Source organism: Mirounga angustirostris, unplaced genomic scaffold (genome assembly GCF_029215605.1).
Source record: "Mirounga angustirostris isolate CCGP_5_RB_7025 unplaced genomic scaffold, mMirAng1.0.hap1 SCAF_4, whole genome shotgun sequence".
Lineage (NCBI taxonomy): Eukaryota > Metazoa > Chordata > Mammalia > Carnivora > Phocidae > Mirounga > Mirounga angustirostris.
In genome coordinates this window covers 11,705,844-11,726,102 of record NW_026991712.1, presented here as the reverse complement: position 1 = coordinate 11,726,102, position 20,259 = coordinate 11,705,844, and the positions used below count along the sequence as shown (strand labels likewise).

Here is a 20,259-nt window from a genome sequence, read left to right as displayed (position 1 = left end):
TACAGAGGGCCTCACAAGCCAAGGAACACTCAGTTGTAACTAATGGGGTAGGGACTTGTTACAGGCTATAAAAAGGGAACAACTTAGCAAAGGTGGTATGTGAGGACGATGAGCCTGACGATCGTGAAAACGTAGAGTGTAGTAGAAACAGCACAGGCTTGGAGCGCCTGGGTGGCTCAGTCAGTTGAGTGTCCTCCTCTTGATTTTGGTTCAGGTCATGGTCTTGGGATCCTGGAATCAAGCCCTGCATTGGGCTCTGTGCTCAGTGTGGAGTCTGCTTGGGATTCTCTCTCCCTCTACCCAATCCCCTTCTAGAGCGCACGCTCTCTCTAAATAAATAAAATCAAAAGAAAGAAAGAAAAAAAAGTAGAAAAGGCGAGCACAGGCTTTGGAAGCCATGGAGATGTGGGTTCAAAATCCCGCTCCACAATTCACTAGAGATTATACTATGTAATTTCCCTAAATTTTAGATTCTCTCTTAGTACAGAGGAAATAACATCTACATCTTAGGAGTATTTTCAGAGGTAAGTGGGGAAACAAGCATAAAATTCCTGAGACACAGTAATCAATAAATGTTAACTCATTTCTCTTCACAGAGGATGGACATGAATAAAGAAAGGTAGGGAGGCTGGTTAGCAATCAGTAATCTAGACACGAAATGCTGACAGCCTGAGCTAGCTATGAAAAGGAAACTAACTGGAAGACAATTCTCACCAAATACTGGTTCTAATTCTGATGAACAGGGTCAGGAAAGAAATTACAAAACAGAGAAACCAGGAACCTGCTTTATTCCTAATATGAACTTCTATAGAGACAAGCAAAGTGGGAACCCAGACTAGAGCCACAAATTATTATGATTACGAAGGGGGAGAAAATCTGTATTATATAGTCTTTTTTTACTAGGAGCACCTCTACTGACTTTCTATATACATCTGGAAATAAATCTTTTGTTTGAACTGGCCTTTGGTCAAAGAACGAAAGGAAATTTCTTATGTCTAATCATTTATTTATATTGCCAAATATGCAGGACTGCTGAGGAGCAAGAGGGACAAGGAGGCATGCTAGAAGACTGAGGCTGTCCTCAGGTCATTCTACTCCACCGTGTATGGCTGTAAAAAACCCAACACAAGACAAAAGGCAACAGAAGCCCACCATTATCGGAAACTATAAAACTGAGGTCTGTGACAGAGTGCAACCTGCAGCTCTTTTAAATAAACGCCTACGAGGGGCGCCTGGGTGGCTCAGTCGGTTAAGCAGCTGCCTTCGGCTCATGTCATGATCCCAGGGTGCTGGGATCGAGCCCCATGTTGGGCCCCCTGCTCAGCGGGGAGCCTGCTTCTCCCTCTGCCTGCCACTCTGCCTACTTCTGCTCTCTCTCTGTCAAAATAATAATAATAATACTAATAAAAACCTTAAAAAAATAAACGCCTATGAGTTCCACTTATGGAAATGGTTTGGAATTAAATAAAGCAATATAACTTACATCAATCTTTGAAGTTTTGGCAAATGCTCCCACTGGATGTACGTGGTCATAGAGTATTATGACACCCACCATTACCCTCAAGCAGAATGACACCGTCTCTTCATTTGTAAATCTGCTTCTGTATTCCCTGGAGGGTAGAAAACATATGGATGGATGAGGCACATCACTACTTAATGAGCTGATTCAACATTCAGTTGATGCCGAAGGATGTATCCTATTGATCTCTAAAAGGAATGCTAACATTATGTACCCCCTTTCTCCATGGTGAGATTCCCAGAGAACTGAGGTGGGTGCAGCAGTTATTACGTACGTATTCTGATCTCTATATGCACCCTCCTTGGCGTATCACCCCTTCTGTTTGGCAGGGATGAGGCAAACTTAGAGAAATCAAGTAACCCCCAAAATAATGGTTTCAGGACAGGTGCTTTGTAAAGGTTGTTCCCACCAATATGATGAAAAAAGCCACTAGCTTAACAGAGCAATATGCTTGCTATTTAGAAGCTAACTTAATCTAAGCATTTACATTATTATATTACTGGATTCTAATTCTACTAAAATTCACTCATATTCTTCTCTCATTTGGGAAAAAGGGAAATAGAACTTTCATCTATATATAAGGCAGCATGGCATAGCAGAAAGCATCCAGAACCAGGATAGGGCATCCAGGACATGTGTGGCTGACTGGCCACTGGGCATTAAAGTCCCTTCACTTCCCAGGACCTCACTCCCCTAAATGACAACGATAATGAATAGTTGCCCTCCTACTTCGTAAGGTTTTCCAGTAAGATGATGTGTAAATACTGCTTTGGAAAATGAAAAGCTCCACAAAAACAAAAGTTATCTAATAAAACCATGTTATTTAGGAATCCAGGAGAGATTCTTTCTGCCTGCTGATAAGAAATCCAGCCAGACAATACTGTGGTATATATGATAAATGGCTTGAAAGTGAAGGGAAACCCAGCAGAGAATTCAGATTAGTGTTGGAAAAATTAACTAACTAAATAAGTAAATAAATGAATGAATAAAGACTGAACTAATACTGAGAGAAAGGGATAAGTAGAAGAGTAACTCTCGTCCTCTAGCAAAAAGGCAAGGTTCTTACTGGAAAGGAGAGAGAATGCTGATGAGAAGCATAACCAAAACAGCAAAGCTCTTCCCTATCTCCATAAGAGCACCACAAAATTCCGCATTCTGAAGAGTCTAATAAGGGAGTCTGACTGGCCTTAGGGACCTGAAAACCCACTGTACTTTCTACTTAACCAGAAGTTACATTAAGCTCCAGATTATTTTAATATTGTTCATATATGTAACATTGGATACTTCAGATATACTTATTTTCTGCCTTCCAAATAAGACCTGTTCATTTCTAGACAACTATTTCAAGAGGATTGTTAAAGTGAAAAAGAATCAGCTAATACTCACGGTGTTTCGAGCATGACTCTGCATACACTAGCCATGGTGCTTAGACAATCTGTGGTATTTTCTATTGGTAAATTTTTATTCTGTAAAAGTGTATGGAGGAAAAAAAGTGAAAGTAATAGTTATTACTTAAGTATAATTTAAAACTTAACAATGTGAAAACTGACAACTTTAAATGTTGGTTCCTACTCCTAATTTTGTAAAAAAATGGACTAGATTCTAGATATTGTTCTAAGCTCTAGGGATATGGCTATGAGCAAGAGAAGCAAGATCCTGCTCTCCTGAGAGTCATTTACACTGTAGCTGAGTAGAAACAACCATTACATGCAGACAGGGCCTCACAGGCCATGAGGTAGGGGGATTTTATCCTAAGGAGACTGGAAAGTCACTGGAAACATTTTAAACAGAGAAAGAAGGGCATGTGGTTTTTAAAAAGAAGATTACTTGGCTGCTCTTTGGAGAAAGGACTATAGCGGGGCAAGAGCAGAAGTAGTAAGACCAGTAGGAACACGAATGTCATAATCCAGGTATGAGGTGAGAGGGCGGTGGGCTGATCTGGAGAGGTAGAGCAAGAGAGGAGCTAAGTTTTCAGATTCAGGGTCTATTGTGGAGGGAGAGTCAATAATACTGTCTCACAGAGGAGATATAAGAAGTTAGATAAAGAAAGGAATTCAGGATGATAACCCCTAAGTTACTTGCCTTTACAGTGGTACTATTAAGACAGAAAAGACTGGAGAAAGGGCAGGGTTGGGAGAAAACACCCAAGACTTTGGTTCGGCCACGATACCATTGAGGTGTTGACTATACATCCAAAGGGAAGCGGCCGATAGGCAGGTGGATAGATGTGTGCCTGTGGGCCTTGGGGAAGGGACAGGACGCAGCGCGTATGCGCTCAGAGATGGCAACGTCACAGGGCCTGCGGAGGTCACCATGGCTGTAGATAGGAAGAATAACACGAAGAGTAACCAGCTATCTAGGCAACACTTACTCACCTCTGATACAAATTTTGTCGTGGCATCACTTAAGGTTTTCAGCATTGGGGTTGCCTCAGCATAAAACAAAGACATTCGATTTGCCAATTCATTATTTACTTCATTTTCTCCTTCTGCCTATGTGGAAAATAAGAGCATGAGATATCAGTTCATAAACTGTTAAATATGATAACATTTATAAAAGAAGGGCCTAGGCAGAGTGCCTGCTTCACTAATGCTTGTTACTCTATTAAATACTCTTAAATTATATTTTAGACCCTTAGGTACACATAATACTTAAATATTCTTTAAAAACAGGTTAAAAATGGTATTAAGCTATTTTTCAGAAAGATTAACCTCTTTTAAAATACGGTAAATAATATTAAGCAATTGAGTAAAACCTGAATGGGCTGCCTACTGTAACAAGGGATTGCTCTAAATGCTATGGAAGACAGGAAGATGACGAGGACGCTGCCTCAGCCTCCGTTTCAGGAACACACAGGTACCCACAACATGCTAAGAGGCGATGACCAAAAAAGGAGGTGAGAGGAAGACTACACTAGACTGGAAGAAACTAAAATGGACTCTGAAGACTTAGCCTTTGCAGGTGATAATGGGCAGGTACGCATGGCATTCCAACCAGTCAGGGGAGAAGAGCATGTTTTCAAGTGGCCTAGAGTGTAATCCAGTGTGTTCAGTGTAACAAGGGGCAACGGCCAGCGGACAGCAAGGTTGGGAAGGAAGGCTGGGGTCAAACTGCAGAGTGTCTTAGCTGCTAGCTTAAGTTCTTATTTTTCTTCTGCATGTGACAGGGGGCCCCTGAGCATGTTAGAAGAAAGGAACAACAATTAAGTCAATTTTCTAAAGCAAACTGACTGATGGTGTCAGGCAGAGTGTGCCAAAAAGGAAAGAGACCATAGGTCAAAAAATGAATTCTCCTACAGAATGCCTGCCAAAGAGAGTGAGAATGAGGCTCTCAACTGGAATAGAAGAACTGAGATGAAAAGGGGGGTGAGGAAGAGATGTGAAAGGTATTTCACTTGACAACAGTTGGATGTACCTGTGATTACTGAGGGTGAAAGATAGGGCAAAGGGGATTTTATGGTCTTTGGCCTTGAGTGGTAGCAGGATGGCTATACTGGAGGACTGACTGGGTGTTACATGTTTTGATTTGATTTGATTTGATTTTACATGGTGGGTATGAAAAAGACAAATGATAAGGTCAATCTCACAACAGGAACTGGTCTATGCAAAACCAAAGTAATGTAAAATAACAGATGCTTCATGGAAGAGAAATCCTTTTCCTACCAAGGCCTGTCTTACAACAGCCACTTCAGGAAATACTGATTCAATGAAAAAAGAAAAAAAAAAAGACCAGTCGCTCCTTTGGCATTTTCTTTAACCTCTTATGCCACTTACCACTCCTTACACATTTATGTAGTCTTTATTAAACTATCTAGTTGAGGCTATAAGGCTGATCCTAGAAATTTCCCCATTTTTCACACCAATTAGCACAATGTAGGTCCTCAAAATCCGTGAAGAAAAAGAGAGTATTTTCTTTCTATTTAAGGTTTTACTTATGGTATTGGACTCCCTGGAGGTAGAAAAGGGTAAAGACAAGGAGAAATCAAGGGAAATCAAGCCTAAGTAAACCAGAAGAGCAATTCTGTAGCCAAGGAACAGGCACAGGAGTGCTCACGGCCCATGACCTTGCTCTCCCCTCTTGCCAACATTAGTATCCTCTCATTCCAGGTCAACTTCTCTCCAGGATTCCTCCATTCTAAGACTATGGGGTCAAAAAACTCACAAGCATGAATTCACAAAGTTTTTGTGCAATTTAAATGAGAATACACATGGGGCACCTGACCAGCTTGGTCAGGAGAGCGTGCGACTCTTGATGTCAGGGTTGTGAAGATGAGCCCCATGTGGGGTGTACAAATTACTTAAAAATAAAATCTTTTAAAAAAATTTAAAAAATATGGGGCGCCTGGGTGGCTCAGTCGTTATGCGTCTGCCTTCAGCTCAGGTCATGGTCCCAGGGTCCTGGGATCGAGCCCCGCATCGGGCTCCCTGCTCGGCGGGAAGCCTGCTTCTCCCTCTCCCGCTCCCCCTGCTTGTGTTCCCTCTCTCACTATGTCTCTCTGTCATATAAATAAATAAAATCTTTAAAAAAAAAAAAAAATTTAAAAAATAAAACACACAGAAATTTTGTAAGTATCAATGTTGTATGGACAGATAGCAATTTTACTGAAGGAAGGAGTCATGGGGACTAAAGGGACTCAGTGGAAGGGCAGGCCAGCATTGCGTGTGGTCTGCAGCATCCCGCCGTTTCTTCTCACAGCTACAGCCCGCAGTGGGGTACCAACTTTATCATCAGCTTTAACTTCACTTGAATGGACGAGCACACGAACAAGCAAATTAACGGCCATCATTACTATACCCCTGATTCAAAGCTTTAACTTACTGGAACGTTATTAATCCTCATACGACTCAACGTTCTTCTGTAATAGCTGAAATCATTCTGTATGGCGGGATTTGTCATCTAAAGAAGACATTATAAAAGAAAAGTGTATTATGCACGTTAAATGATAGTGTAAAAATTAAGTGAAAAATCTCCTAAATACAGTTTTAACTAGTTAAGTGACACTCCCTAATTTGTAATACCAATATAAGAACTAAAACTGGCATCACCCAAGATAGCTTTTGTACCTAAATCACGTAACATTGTACTTAGTCCTTCTGAACATAGTAGATGAACCACGTAGACTGTTTCATAGAACTAAAACTGGCATCACCCAAGATAGCTTTTTGTACCTAAATCACATAACATTGTACTTAGTCCTTCTGAACATAGTAGATGAACCACGTAGACTGTTTCATAGTCATGATCCGTATACTTCCCTTCTTCTTTTCAATAATTTTAGGTTAATATACTAAAAGGTTGTTTCCCAAAAACCAGTATTACCAAATAAACAAAAACAAGAAATATGTAGGGACTTGTTTTGAATTATTACAATAAAAGTATGTGTATATGGTCAATAGGGCAATCCTCAGACTAAAATTTATATACAAATCCTTTCTGCTCAAAGTATTAATAAAAGAGAATAATTTCTGGGCGCCTGGGTGACTCGGTTGGTTAAGCAACTGCCTTCGGCTCAGGTCATGATCCTGGAGTCTCAGGATCGAGTTCCGCACTGGGCTCCCTGCTCAGTGGGGAGTCCGCTTCTCCCTCTGACCTTCTCCACTCTCATGCTCTCTCTCTCTTGCATTCTCTCTCTCAAATAAATAAAAATCTTAAAAAAAGAGAGAGAGAATAGTTTCCTATTATGCAATCATAAAAGGCTGTAATTAGGAATCCACCTCTTCCATTTATCAGATAAGGTCCCCAAGGTCTTGGAAAGTTGAAGGACCTGCCTCACACCTGGTTACTGTGACAGAGCCTCAAGTGGATCAGGTCTCCTCACATGAAAGTTACTACTTGTTTCTTTACACTCAGTCCTTCCAACAATGGGGCGGGGGGGGCAGATGCAGGGAAACAGGAAGATAGATAGACAGACAGAGAGATGAGGAAGAAGGCAGGCAGGCAGGAAGAAAGGAAGGAAATATCTTAACGTCTTTATATGAAGGGATGTTGAAAATTAGGGATGAGCAGAAAAGAAAAAATAATATTAGAAAAGGTCAATATTGGGCGCCTGGGTGGCTCAGTTGGTTGCGCGACTGCCTTCGGCTCAGGTCATGATCCTGGAGTCCCTGGATCGAGTCTCCCTCTGACCCTCCCCCCTCTCACGTGCTCTCATTCTGTCTCAAATAAATAAATAAAATCTTTTTTTTAAAAAAAAGGTCAATATTGTTCCAGAGATATTTTAAAAATGAAAGTAAATGAAGACTGAGTGTTGAGTAATTTGCTATCTGCTACACGTGTAATACATCAAAAGACCTGCCATAACTTTTAAATCTAGTTTTCCACGTTTCGCTAAGGACCAACAGATACCACGTAAACACACTGTGACAAAGTCTCCAGGGATTTCCTCCTGTGCTCACTGAAAGGCTCACAACATCCATGCACCTCAGGGCCAGCACAAAGTCCTACCTTGAGCTCATCGAATCGGAGTGTGAAATGAAGAATCTCTGCAAACTGTTTGGCAAGAGCCTGCTCTCGCTCTAGATGCTGCGTGGGAGAGTATGGGGTACTTGTCAAGGCTCCCAGAAGACCTCTTAGTGCTGCTTCTAAAGAAAGGAAGATTAAAATATTAAGCTGTAGTTCACTGATTTTTATTTAAAAATGAGCAATTTATGTTATGATTTTAGTTCCCATAAAAATAAGGTCTCTTCAAAAGCCAGATTATCTAAATATAATCACTAAAACTGAATAGTGTTTAACAGAATAAAAACCTTAAAGGGACCAATTCAGTTTTATAATTCCATAAACCCAAATTCAAAATAACGCCGAATATGAATCTGAATTAAACACTGATCATCAAACAGCAAATTTTATATTATTTTCACCATTCTACACAGTGTTGATTTTTATGAACCGGTAAGGGTTACCTACAGCTGAGTAACTTTTTCAGTGGCATCATGTCCACACAGTCAAATCTCTACATGGCTGGGAATAAATTACCAACTTCTCATACTTTGAATATGTTGCTTATTTATAAACACAAATTGCTTTCTTTCAGATACTAAAGGAAACAAAGTATTTGGTTTAATAATTAGCTTCCTGAGTGTCTTAGAGCTTGGCATCTTAGAATCACAGTATAAATACTCTAATTCATTACGTAAGTAAATGGTCCCTTCGAAATAAGTGCTCTCTTTGGAATGCTAGACTAATATATACTGTGTTTAAAAATGGGAATATTGATATTTCACTTCAAAAAAAAAATCAAAGAAATCAAACTAATTCATTCACAGATTTCAGAATCAGAAAAAAATGCCAGACTCTATTCAAAGAAAACAGGAGCTTATGGTAGTAGATGGTGATCTGACATTAATGAAAAAAATGTCAGATTATTAAGTAAATATTTATTAATAATAAATTTGTCAGATCAACCCTTAACTTAAAAAAATACCAGCTCTACTACTTATGAAGACCCTACTATGAACTAACATCCCTACTATGCACGTGACTTAGTCTCTTATTTAACTTTCACCATCAACTAGGACATGAGCATTGATGGGTACACACTGAGTTCCAAAGATTTTAGACCCCCAAGGGTACAGCTAGTAAATGCCAGATGTTTCTAACTCTATAGCCCTATTCTTTCCACCTTAATACATAATAAACTGCCTCTCAAATAAAGCAACATTCTACCTAGCTTTCTGTAACCTTATAAAAACATGAATCTATGGATTACTACATAGTAGGTACTTCTTACATGTCTAATATGTGCTGGTACTGAGCTAGACACTACACAGACGTTATTTGTCACCTACCAGTAACTCCACAAACGATAGTTCTTATCTTTTTTTTTTTATAGCAAGTCAGAAAATGTCTTGATTGTCTACCCTGTGCCAGGCACTGGGGTAACACAGATGAAAGCAGACATGCTCCCTATGCCCACATGGAGCATGATTATACAGAGAAGAAAGACAAATTATTAGTTGTGATATGTGTTAAGAAGTACATGATACAATGAAAAAACATAAAAATAGAACCTCACCTAGTTGAAGGCTCAGGAAAAGACCTCTCTGAGTAAGTGACATTTGGGCTGAGGCTGAAGTGTGCACTAAGGATGAGCAAGAGTTTGCAAGCAGGGCAGTGAGCCAGATCCTGAACTGAGAAGAGCATGACATAGCAGAGGAATGGCAAGAAGACCAACACAGGTAGAAAAGAGAGCACAAGGAAGAGAGTAACCCAAGACTAGAACAATACGCATATAATTTATGTGCCATATCCAGTATTCCTGTCTTGTCATCCTTAATGTCCCTGAAGAAACTACTTGAGCAGGGTAGTGATATCATTAGATTAACACTTATAAAAACTCCATGTTATCTGCTATGTGTAGGATGGATTGCAGGAGGGGCGCCTGGGTGGCTCAGTTGGTTAAGCGACTGCTTTCGGCTCAGGTCATGATCCTGGAGTCCCTGGATCCAGTCCCGCATCGGGCTCCCTGCTCGGCAGGGAGCCTGCTTCTTCTCCCTCTGACCCTCCCCCCTCTCATGTGCTCTCTCTGTCTCAAATAAATAAATAAAATCTTAAAAAAAAAAAAAAAAGAATGGATTGCAGGAGTATGGATAGCTTACAGAAGTGCAAGAGTGGATGTGAAGGTCAATTAAGAGGAAAAACACGTTTTAGCTCTTTTGCAAAATGGTTTACTCATCTCCCAAGATTCATTCCATCTGTCAGTATTAATATAAGTGGAAAGCAAAGTTTGAGAGACATGAGAACAGTAAAAACTGTTAAAACACACACACCAATACTGTTACAGGCTGCTAAAGAAAAAAAAGAAATCTGCATTTCCTAAATCAAGTCTCAGGGTAAATTTAACATTCAAGGTGCTCTACCATTTTGAGAGATGGCAGGCCCTCCCCACCCCCACCCCCACCCCTCGCCCCCGCCCAAGGAGTGCAGTCCAGTCACTTGGCTGAGTTGGGATGGCCAGTAACCATGTTGGAGAACTTCTGTTCTGGCTGAAGCCCTCAAGGGCAAATCTGTGAAAAAAGGGGATCTCAAGACAATGGCACTGCTTATCTGCCTTTGGGGCACCTAGACCAGCCTCTCATCTTGGGAGCCTCTGTGGATACAAAACAGTCCTACTAGTCTATAATGCCCTGTGTCAAGAAAGAAATCAGAGACAGAAGATCCCAGAAGATGGCTCAGGTCTCTGGCTGAGTTGGAAAGAAAGGGAGGTCAAGGACGAGATGATGTAGGGATTGGTCTTCCTGATGGAGCTCCTAAAACAAAACCATATGATTAGGATTCTTAGAAAAGGTGATAAGAAGAAATTAACAGTCTATTAAGCCCTAAATTCTAGAAGAAATTAGCTGGTAGATCAGTGCACAAGGTTACAAGGAAGAGACCAACTGGGAGAAATAATAAAGACAGATTAGTCCACAAAGTAGAACAATAAGGGGAAACCAGTGGATGCCTAGTTTAAGAGGAGGCCCCTGTGGAAAGTTCCCCTTTAGAGACAAGCATTTATCAACACTGCCATCCACACCTAAATCAAAGACTCATATCGGAACTTAAATCCTCAGAAGAAAACACAAAAGATGTGGACTGTGGGTGACTTAACATAGCCAAGAAACATGACCACACTCACTGTGGGCAATCTAGCCCACTGAAAACAAGCCAACATGATAGACAGACCTACCCATTATGACCCCAGGGGATGATCCCTATTAATAAGCCCCTGCAACAGGAAGAAGGCTGAGGAAAGACAAAGGAGTCTGTTTATGGTCTGATCATACAACCTTCACTGAGGTACCTCGACGAGGAAGGCCTTGGACTGAAACAAGCAAGTACAGGATATTTCCCAGGCCAACAACATTAACCTTGTCAACAAAGATCAGTATATCTTCCAAATTAGTCAAGTGATCCCTTCCCTGCATCTCTGTAAGTTTGCAAACTGGCAAGGGATCAGGGTCCCTCTTCTGGAGCACACACCACAGTGTATCCGTGGTGCTGAGGCCAAGCACCCTCTCCTTGGGATTGCAAGATTCTGAGGGACCACACGTATCTTAACAGTTAGGTGGTTCTTTGTGGGCTATTTGTAATGTTTATCCTCACCTGTAGCTCAAGTAGGAAGAAAAGAGACAAAAGGTTTAGCGGATATAAACCAGATGGCTCACCAGACTCCGAAGTCCAGATAGGTACTGAAACTCAGAGAATTTAAGTCATATGGTCAAGACCACACAACTAATACATGGTAAACATCAGATTTCAAATAGGAAGCTATGCCTCCAAAGCCTAAAATCCATTATTATTGCTTCTCCTAAATACCCAATACATATCTGATACATCAGATGTGTGTATTAATTTTTTTTAAAGATTTTATTTATTTGACAGAGAGAGGGAGAGAAAGAGAGAGAGAGATCACAAGCAGGGGGAGAAGCAGAGGGAGAGGGAGAAGCAGACTCCTTACTGAGCAGGGAGCCTGACATGGGGCTCAATCCCAGGACCCTGGGATCACGACCTGAGCTGAAGGCAGATGCTTAACCGGCTGAGCCACCCAGGCGACTCCAGATGTGTGTATTCATTAATTCATCCCTCATTCACTCAAGAAACAGTGAGTTCCTAGCATACATAAACAAGGATATGTTACTGTCAACATGGAAACTGGAAACATTACTAACCAGGTTACGGGCGAAGAGATGAGGAGTAAACTGTCCTATATTAAATTTGTACTTTGCTCATAACTTTACAGAAGTCCCCAGAGTAATCAAAGTTCCAGGCTCCCACATGACGGTATGAAAAACGATAGCTTCTTGCTATTACCTATGTTATACCACTCTGCTGAAATGGAACACACACCACTAGCCTGATTTAATTGATAGTTAAAACAGAAGAAAACATGTAAGCGTGACTGGTTTGGCCTATTTTATAATTATTCTTTTTTATTTAAGTGGCAAATGCGAAGAGACCAAGATGAGTCTGAGTAGGCCTGAGCACCAACTAAAGCAATGTAACTTCAAATGTCCAGCTAGGAACTAGCAGCACATGAAGGAATCAAGATAACCATGATTAAAAGACTTCAGTTCAATGAGGTTACAAAACTACAAACTACAGAGTACTTGATCAAAAGGTCAGCAGCGTGAAAGAACTTGACTGTCCCTATTGAGAAAGTAAGTTACAATTCTTATTTCTAGTAAGAAAAGGATAATTTATACCAACACTTCTATCTCAACAATCTGTACCTTTAACAGTCCTTCATCTAAGGAAAAACAGCAGTTCTCTTAGTTTTTAAAAAATTGAACTTCAGCTTTCAAGTAGGTTGCAGACCCAAGTGGCCTAGTAGCTAATATGAAGGTATGGAGAGCCAGATAGGAAAAACTAGGAAGTGACAGGGACCTACTGCAAACTGGAAAGCACAAGCCCTACACCAATGGACACAGAGATGCTTTGCAGAGATCACTCCAGCCAACTGAGATGTAGATTGACCAATCAACTACCTAAGCTATTGATTTTTCCCAAGGCATCTGGAGACTTAAAAACAACAAAACACAGAACCCAAATAATTACCAATTTTTAAAACCTGGCCAACTTATGTCTTTCAAATTACTCCAACAGCTAACTGCCTAAATCTTACCTGCTCTGCCTCCTCCTCCTTCAAAATAAAAGGAATTCCAATTTTGCTGACTCACTGTATGGAAGGTATAATTCTGATCTTTGAGTAATTATTCCCATGCCAGGAAAAAAGCTAATGGTTTTGAATGCTTTTTGTTTTAATAACTCCCTAGATAACTTTGGGCACATCATCAACTTGCTATTTTCTCATCTTGTACCACTTTAGATACATGAACTGATGATAATCAGCAATGATTTTTAAGAACACAAAAATCTAAATAACCCAAAGTCCTGACAATTAGTTCCCACATATGGGACAGGATTTGCTGTATAGCTGGAGAGAAGCTCTACCAAGTGTTTCTCATACTAGGACCCTTTAGGCTACCAAAAAAAAAAAAAAAAAATTCAGACATTTCCTTGTGGAAGTTATAATTTATTGGGGAAATGGTCTAAATAAATTAAAGACCTGGGTTGATAAGGATGATAATCTTACAGTCTAACAAGAGTGCTGTATCTATGTAGCATACAAATTTAGCAAGGTGAACATAAGATACTCTACATTAATTCCTTATCAATAAATGTCTTTTTCACTAGGGAAGTCATAATTACAAAACTTTCAACTTACCTAACCTCTGAGAAAATTCATAAAATGTCTTTAATTTGCCTACTAGTGGGACAACTGCACCCCAAGCCTTCTCTTGCAACTTCTCATCTGCTGGATGCTGGATTGCCTTCAAAATCCAAAGAATAAAAATAGTTAGAGTTTTAAAAATCAAAACAGTATTATTTTTACATTAAAATATAGGTTTCAGCAAACATAGGAAACCCTGGTATACTCAATAAAATATGACCAGTCTTTCAAACCATTAGGCAATCTTTTGTGAATATAGAGGGTCACTCCCAATGAAAGGTATTTTCTTGCTTTCATCTTTCTTTTGCTTCTCTTAATCTTTTATGGAACTTAATGCTTTTTTTTTCAACAATCTGGTTTGTTTTCTCTAACATCTTCAAACAAGCTAAACATGCTATCTGAAAGTTGAAACTCATAACCAAGATGGGGGAGTGTATGGGGGTTCTTCTTATAAACATTATCAGGAAGTATTGACATGTTTAGATTTTCCAAAGGCACTAGTACTCTGACTCCATCCACACTAAACTGAAAAACAAGAAAGCAAAATAAAACTGAAACCAGACAGATTTAGGGAATGCTCTGAATAAATAAGATACAAATTAAACAAATGGGCTATATATTATTTATACAATGTGCCTTATAAGCTTGCCACTACATGCAAATTTTCTTGATTTTTTAATATAAAACTTTTTTTTTAAAGATTGTATTCATTTATTTGCGAGAGAGAGACAAATAAGAGCATGAGCAGGGGGAGGGGCAGAGGGAGAAGGACAAGCAGTCACCCCACTCAGCAGGGAGCCCAACGGCAGGGCTCGATCCCAGGACCCCAAGACCACGACCTGAGCCTAAGTCAAAAGCTCATCCAACTGAGCCACCCAGGCGCCCCAAACGATATTCAAACACAGTAGGATCTGAAGTGAATCCCACTTAAGTGACTACCTCAAATTTTAATATTAAAGAAAATCTTACATTACATATAACAATCCTTCTTTCACATTAATACCAATACTTCAAAGGGACTGTGATACTATCCTGACAAATACGAAAAAGTTCTTTTAGTCTCAAGCCCCATCTCAGCAATGTTTTATATCAAGTGGTAAAAATCTGTTAATTATTCAGGAAATAAGCAAACAGATAAAAATTAAAATTTTCTCTTCTTTTCCTGAGAAGCATATCCAACTTTTCTTGCAAGATCTAAAAACTATTTTCCAAGTAAGAGCTCATTCCCATAGTATCAAAATGGTCTGGCAAACATTACCCACTTTCACAACTGAGTGAGTTAACTACTTCCCTGACCCTGCCCTGCCTGGATTTAGAACCGGGACACTGGCTGCTCTTTTATGACAACATGTTATGGTTCTCACTGTAATTCTGATTCCTTCTCCTTTCACATCAGTGTCACTGTGTTAGGCGACATTTTTGGTACAGCACCCAGACAGCCCAACACGCAAAGGACGCTTAGTACAGGTCAGCGGTGAGACTGTCATGGAGCAGACATGGCAACTGTCAGTTTCAGAAGTGTTACAACTGGTATAGATCTATCAAAACAGTAGTGGAGAGCTCTTACTTCCCTCACCAGTGGTTTATCCTAGAGAATAAGCTTTGTTTAAGAGATTCTGTATTAAATCAAATTTTATTCTATTTCAGTCACGTTTAATAAAATGCCATTTAAACAAAAATGTAAGTAATTCCACATCCTCAGCATAGGTTTTTACGTTTACCTTGCTCTTGAATGATACTCTGTAAGAGAGTATCTTCTAAAATGTAATCTGGTACAGAAGTACAAACAATTTTACAGATCTCATTTTACAACTGGCCAAACTGACCTCCAAAAATGGCAACCATTTTATATTAGCATTTGTATTAAAACTACCTGTTCCTTCATAAACCAATATTGAGCATTAACAATTTATCATATATAGTAAAACTGCTTGACAGTGATAAGCATTTATTAGTAAATCTGAACATTTTTTTTCTATTGTCGGTGCTTTTTCATAGGTAGAATGGTTGTTCTACCAAGTTTAAGTCTTCCTATTGACAGTTACCGTAGTTATATCTGTTCTCTATATATTTGTATGTAATCAGCTTTTATTTGTACCTTCCTTTCTTAAATTGTTTTCCTACTTTTCAGAAACATTTTGTGCTTATAGAGTTAAACCCAAACATCAATATGCGTTCCTCAGTGAAAATTTCTTCAAATGCTTGAATAGTTACACACTTACCTTAATCTACAGATTTAAATGCTGTTTTAAGTCTTCTAGCTTACATATTTTTTATCTATTTTATTTACCTATTTCTCTGTCCTTAATTCCTTTACCAAAGAATTAATGAAGGTACCTTTATAGTAAGTCTCAAAGCATGGTAAGGTGAATCTCTTACTATCTCATGTGATTCTCCCCTTTCCTTTTAGTGTAATTTTTCTATGCAAACTTTAACTTTGTGACATTTATTTACTGTAATGCCACGAGTGCACTGAATGTGCCCACAGCACTAAACTGGGTGACCACAGGGGTCCTACAGTGAACTCCAACCTTTGGTCACTGCATCTAAAGTTCCTGGTTTTGCAGGAACTTTTACAAGTCCTCTTTGAAATGGCTCCTAAGTAAGGTTTCTATCATTTTACTGTCTTTTAGAAGATGACAACTACATTCAATAAAGTCAATATAAAGACTGTAGTGAGCCTTCCCACAAAACAGAGAGAGTAACCCTTCACTTGGTTAAGTTTTTTTTTTAAATCCTAAGGGCAATAGGTAAAAGTTTATATCTCTATAGTTTTTTCTTTATTGTTTATGGGAGACAACTGTAACCAGCTGATCAGAATTCAGCTGTAAAACAAATTTTAAAGATTTTAATGATATAATACTGAACAATTAAAATAATTTGTAGCACTGATAATCAATATGAAGACACTAAAACATTTTAGAACAAATTGTGAATTGTTGTGACCTACAGGAAAAGAATTTGTCAATTAGTTAATTAAGATCCTGCTTAATCATTTAAATCTTCCATTTCCACAAATGTTTGATTTTTCAAAATTCGTTTAAATTTCACTGGAATCTTAAGGTTTCACTTAAGCTAATGATATTGGCAAGATTCATCTAAGCTCTTGTATTTATTTCTTCAACAGTTACTGCTTCCTAAGCACTGTTTTAGGTGCTGATGACACACAAATCAGTAAGAAACCAGGTTTACCCTCCTCCTCAAGCTGGAGGTGGTGGGGGAGTTATCAACATTAAATTTCAATAAAAGAAATGTGTGCAAAGCACTGGGGCAGCCGAGTAAGGGGGAAGTAATTACTGGGATGTGGAGGAAAGAAAAGTGTACATGTGCAAGACTTTCAAGGAACAAACAGTCCAGGCCAGGAGAGGTAAAAAATGGAATTCACCTTATCTCTAATTTCCCTAAGCTAATGATATCACCAATGGCTAATCTAAACCAGAAACCCCAGAATCATTTAACTCCCCTTCTCCCTTATATTAAACATCCAGTCAATCACCAAAACCTGTGCCCCTTAGTCCAAAACTAAAACATCTTGAATCATCTTCTGATGCCTACACTTAATTCTGCCTTCACTAATACTCCAAATGTCATTAGAGGAATGGAGCCGGATAAGGACCGTAAAACCAACAGACTGCCCCTTGACAACCTCTGCACTGTTAGTTACGAGAAGCAGAAGGGTAGGAAAAAAAATGAAGAAGCAGGGCAATGCCCTTAAGAAATGCAGTAATGAGAAAGAGATAGGTCCAGAGGCTAGGGTGTTTCTTTGGGTGGTAGAGGACACCTGAGTATGTGTATATTCTGAGGGGAAGAAGTCAACAAAAGAAAAAACATAGAAGATGTAATTAAGAGAAGGAATAATTAAAATAGTAAAGTTCCAGAGGAAGATGCAGAACAAAGGTAGAGACATTAGTCTTGGTAACAAGTAGAGACACAGTTTTTTCTGAAAAATAGAAGAAGTGGAATAAGAGATAGATAGAAACCTGGATGAGTTCAGAGGCTCGGGAGAAGAAAATCGAGGAGACCACACCAAAGACTGGCTCCATGGTGTAAAGTCATCGGACAGAGTTGGGGGAGTCTAGACCGCAAGGATGACAGCAGCCTTTTCCCATGAGGTATGGGAGGAATGGAAAAAATAAGACTAGCAGGACCAAAGGCCGCAGAAAGTTATGTTCTCTCCTCCTCTCCAAAAGTATAAATAAGTATAAAAAGTATAAGTAGTCCCACGCCATGGATACTGTAAATTTCAGGTGTGAGAGCAACCAAAAAATAAATAAAATTTTCTTTAACATACATAAATTACATATTCACAGAACACTGTTCTCCTTTTACCCTTGTATCACTACAACCACTTTTAAAATAATGCAAGTGATCGTTCTTTAAATATAATGCTTAATATGCAATAGAGAATTCAAAAGTATGTACAAAAGAGAGATTAAGAAGAGGAGGGACGTAGTAAATTTTAGTTTATTGGAAAATGTTTAAACGTGCTTTACCTCTCGTATTTCATGGCCAGCTCCTCTATATGATTGCAAATCCTCCAAGATACCTTCTGCATCTTTTAATACTACATTCACCTGATTATAAATTTCCTTCTCAGACTCTGTAGGCTGGGCATCTAAATAGCAGGAAAGCAAAAAAAAATTTACAGTCACATGATTTTTTTAGTACATGTATAACTCTAAGCAATGAACAATCTCAATTTCTAAAGATGGCTCACATTTTATTCAATGCTAACTTTGCACTTCTTAGAAAAGACTGATAATTTTTCCATACTTCTACATTTGAATAGCTAGGCCTCAAGTTTGTAAATACCACAAAGGAGCAAGGGACCATCAAACATTACTATTTATCTTAAGTTACAAACCATGACTTGGTATATTAAATGAACTTGAGAACTGTAATTCAAAATTTAAATTGGGATAGTGTTAATAATCACTTTTACTACTGTAGTAATCACTACCAGTAATGACTGTAAATGCATGAATCATGATTTATTTTAATGCAACAGAAATGGAAAGCCTACTAATATATCTTGTTCATCTATAGCTTAAGACTGAAACTACCTTATTTTCCTATAAAGTTCATTTTAATGACTTGAGTTTCATAAAAAATAAAAACTATTTTAAAAGAATAGTTGTTAGTTGTTTCCCTTTTCTAGGGACCACTTTAAATTCTGTGCCAATGAACTTCTCTGCTGATGAGCACAAGGTCAAAACTCCTGTGCAGAGGAGTTCAAATTATGACACCATTTCAGAATGGCTAGGCTGCTGAAAACCAGATACTTGCAGCTATGATACTGTCACTGAAGTTTTGAAATACTAAAGCAAAAACGGGCTCCCCACAAACTTGGGACTGAGTGAGAGAAAAATGAAGGGAGAATTTTAGTCATAAAAAGCACAATCAGGAACACAAACATATGGGCATTTCCACCACCTGTGGTGTTAGCCACAGAGCATATGCTAATAGATGACTAAATCTGGATTTCTCTCTCCTAAATTTGAGGTAGCAGAAACCCTGTTTTTAATAACTTGGTCATTTGTTTCTTTTTTGTTTAATACAATTTTTTTTGAGAAAAATGGGCAATCTGTGTGAAATGGAGTTTTTCATAAATCTTTCCAATTAGACCACATTTGATGCTACAGATAAGGCATAAAGCACTAAAAATGATAAACATTATGATCATCATCATGTTTTAGAGAGGAACTGTGTTGGCTGAATTCCTCCACACAAATATTTTTCTTACAGGGATAGGGGAGGCAGACCAAACTGATAGTATGAATTGAGAACATTTCTGATAAATCCCTTTGTCTACCCAATCATATAAAAACTAGTACTTAGACTTTTCTTCCCCCACTTCACCTTCCCACAAATATACACTATATTTATTTCTTTCCTTTGAAAATTTAAACTTAGTTCACACATGAAACTAGGAGTCCAGATGCCTAAGAACTGTAACTTTATTTCGCACATAGGGCAAGTCATAATTCAATTCCACCTATTAAAGCTGCAAACTAGTAAAAAATATACCAGTTTTTAAAAAATCAACAGAGTACCAAATTTTAACTTCAACATACTTAAACAGTACTGTGGAAACAACAGATAACATTCATGTGCAAAGCCAACTTAAGAATTTGTGTTCTTGTATCTGTTCCCTTATTTTCCAAATCTCCTTTCAGAAATCTATTTTTTTAATAAAAATACTCTAGACAAAATAATTACACAAGAGGAGCCAAATTAAAAATACTCTGTGTCCAAAGCCATAAAGGTATTACTAGAAGCAAATATTGATACTGAAGCTAAATGATTTTTTAAAAATCAGGGTTTGTCATTTAGCAGTAATAATTTCTCACATTTAGCCAGACCATATTCTCCAAACTAAAAGACACACACTAAAAAAAAGTACACCTCATAACTTTTATACTTACACCAGATGCAATAGAGAAAAGTACTTTTTTAACATGCAAAACAGCAGTTTTATACTTTTTCATATGGAATTGTGAAACTACAGACATAACATCAATAGTAGACA

General features: G+C 38.5%; 1 protein-coding gene across 20 annotated transcripts in view; it reads right to left on the bottom strand.

Annotated features, from left to right (window-relative positions):
* CYRIB (CYFIP related Rac1 interactor B) overlaps positions 1-20,259 on the bottom strand; it is a 148,543-nt gene that overhangs the window by 7,643 nt on the left and 120,641 nt on the right. For 19 of the 20 annotated variants that reach the window (XM_064587871.1, XM_064587874.1, XM_064587877.1 and 16 more), the window contains 7 exons: positions 18,224-18,345; positions 13,725-13,830; positions 7,964-8,100; positions 6,338-6,415; positions 3,895-4,011; positions 2,906-2,985; positions 1,484-1,610 (listed from right to left, as the gene is read on the bottom strand). In XM_064587871.1, coding sequence (XP_064443941.1) covers positions 1,484-1,610; positions 2,906-2,985; positions 3,895-4,011; positions 6,338-6,415; positions 7,964-8,100; positions 13,725-13,830; positions 18,224-18,345 — 767 coding nt within the window. Of the gene's footprint in view, positions 1-1,483; positions 1,611-2,905; positions 2,986-3,894; positions 4,012-6,337; positions 6,416-7,963; positions 8,101-13,724; positions 13,831-18,223; positions 18,346-20,259 lie in introns of those variants that run through there. The other variant, XM_064587884.1, reaches the window with a different exon arrangement.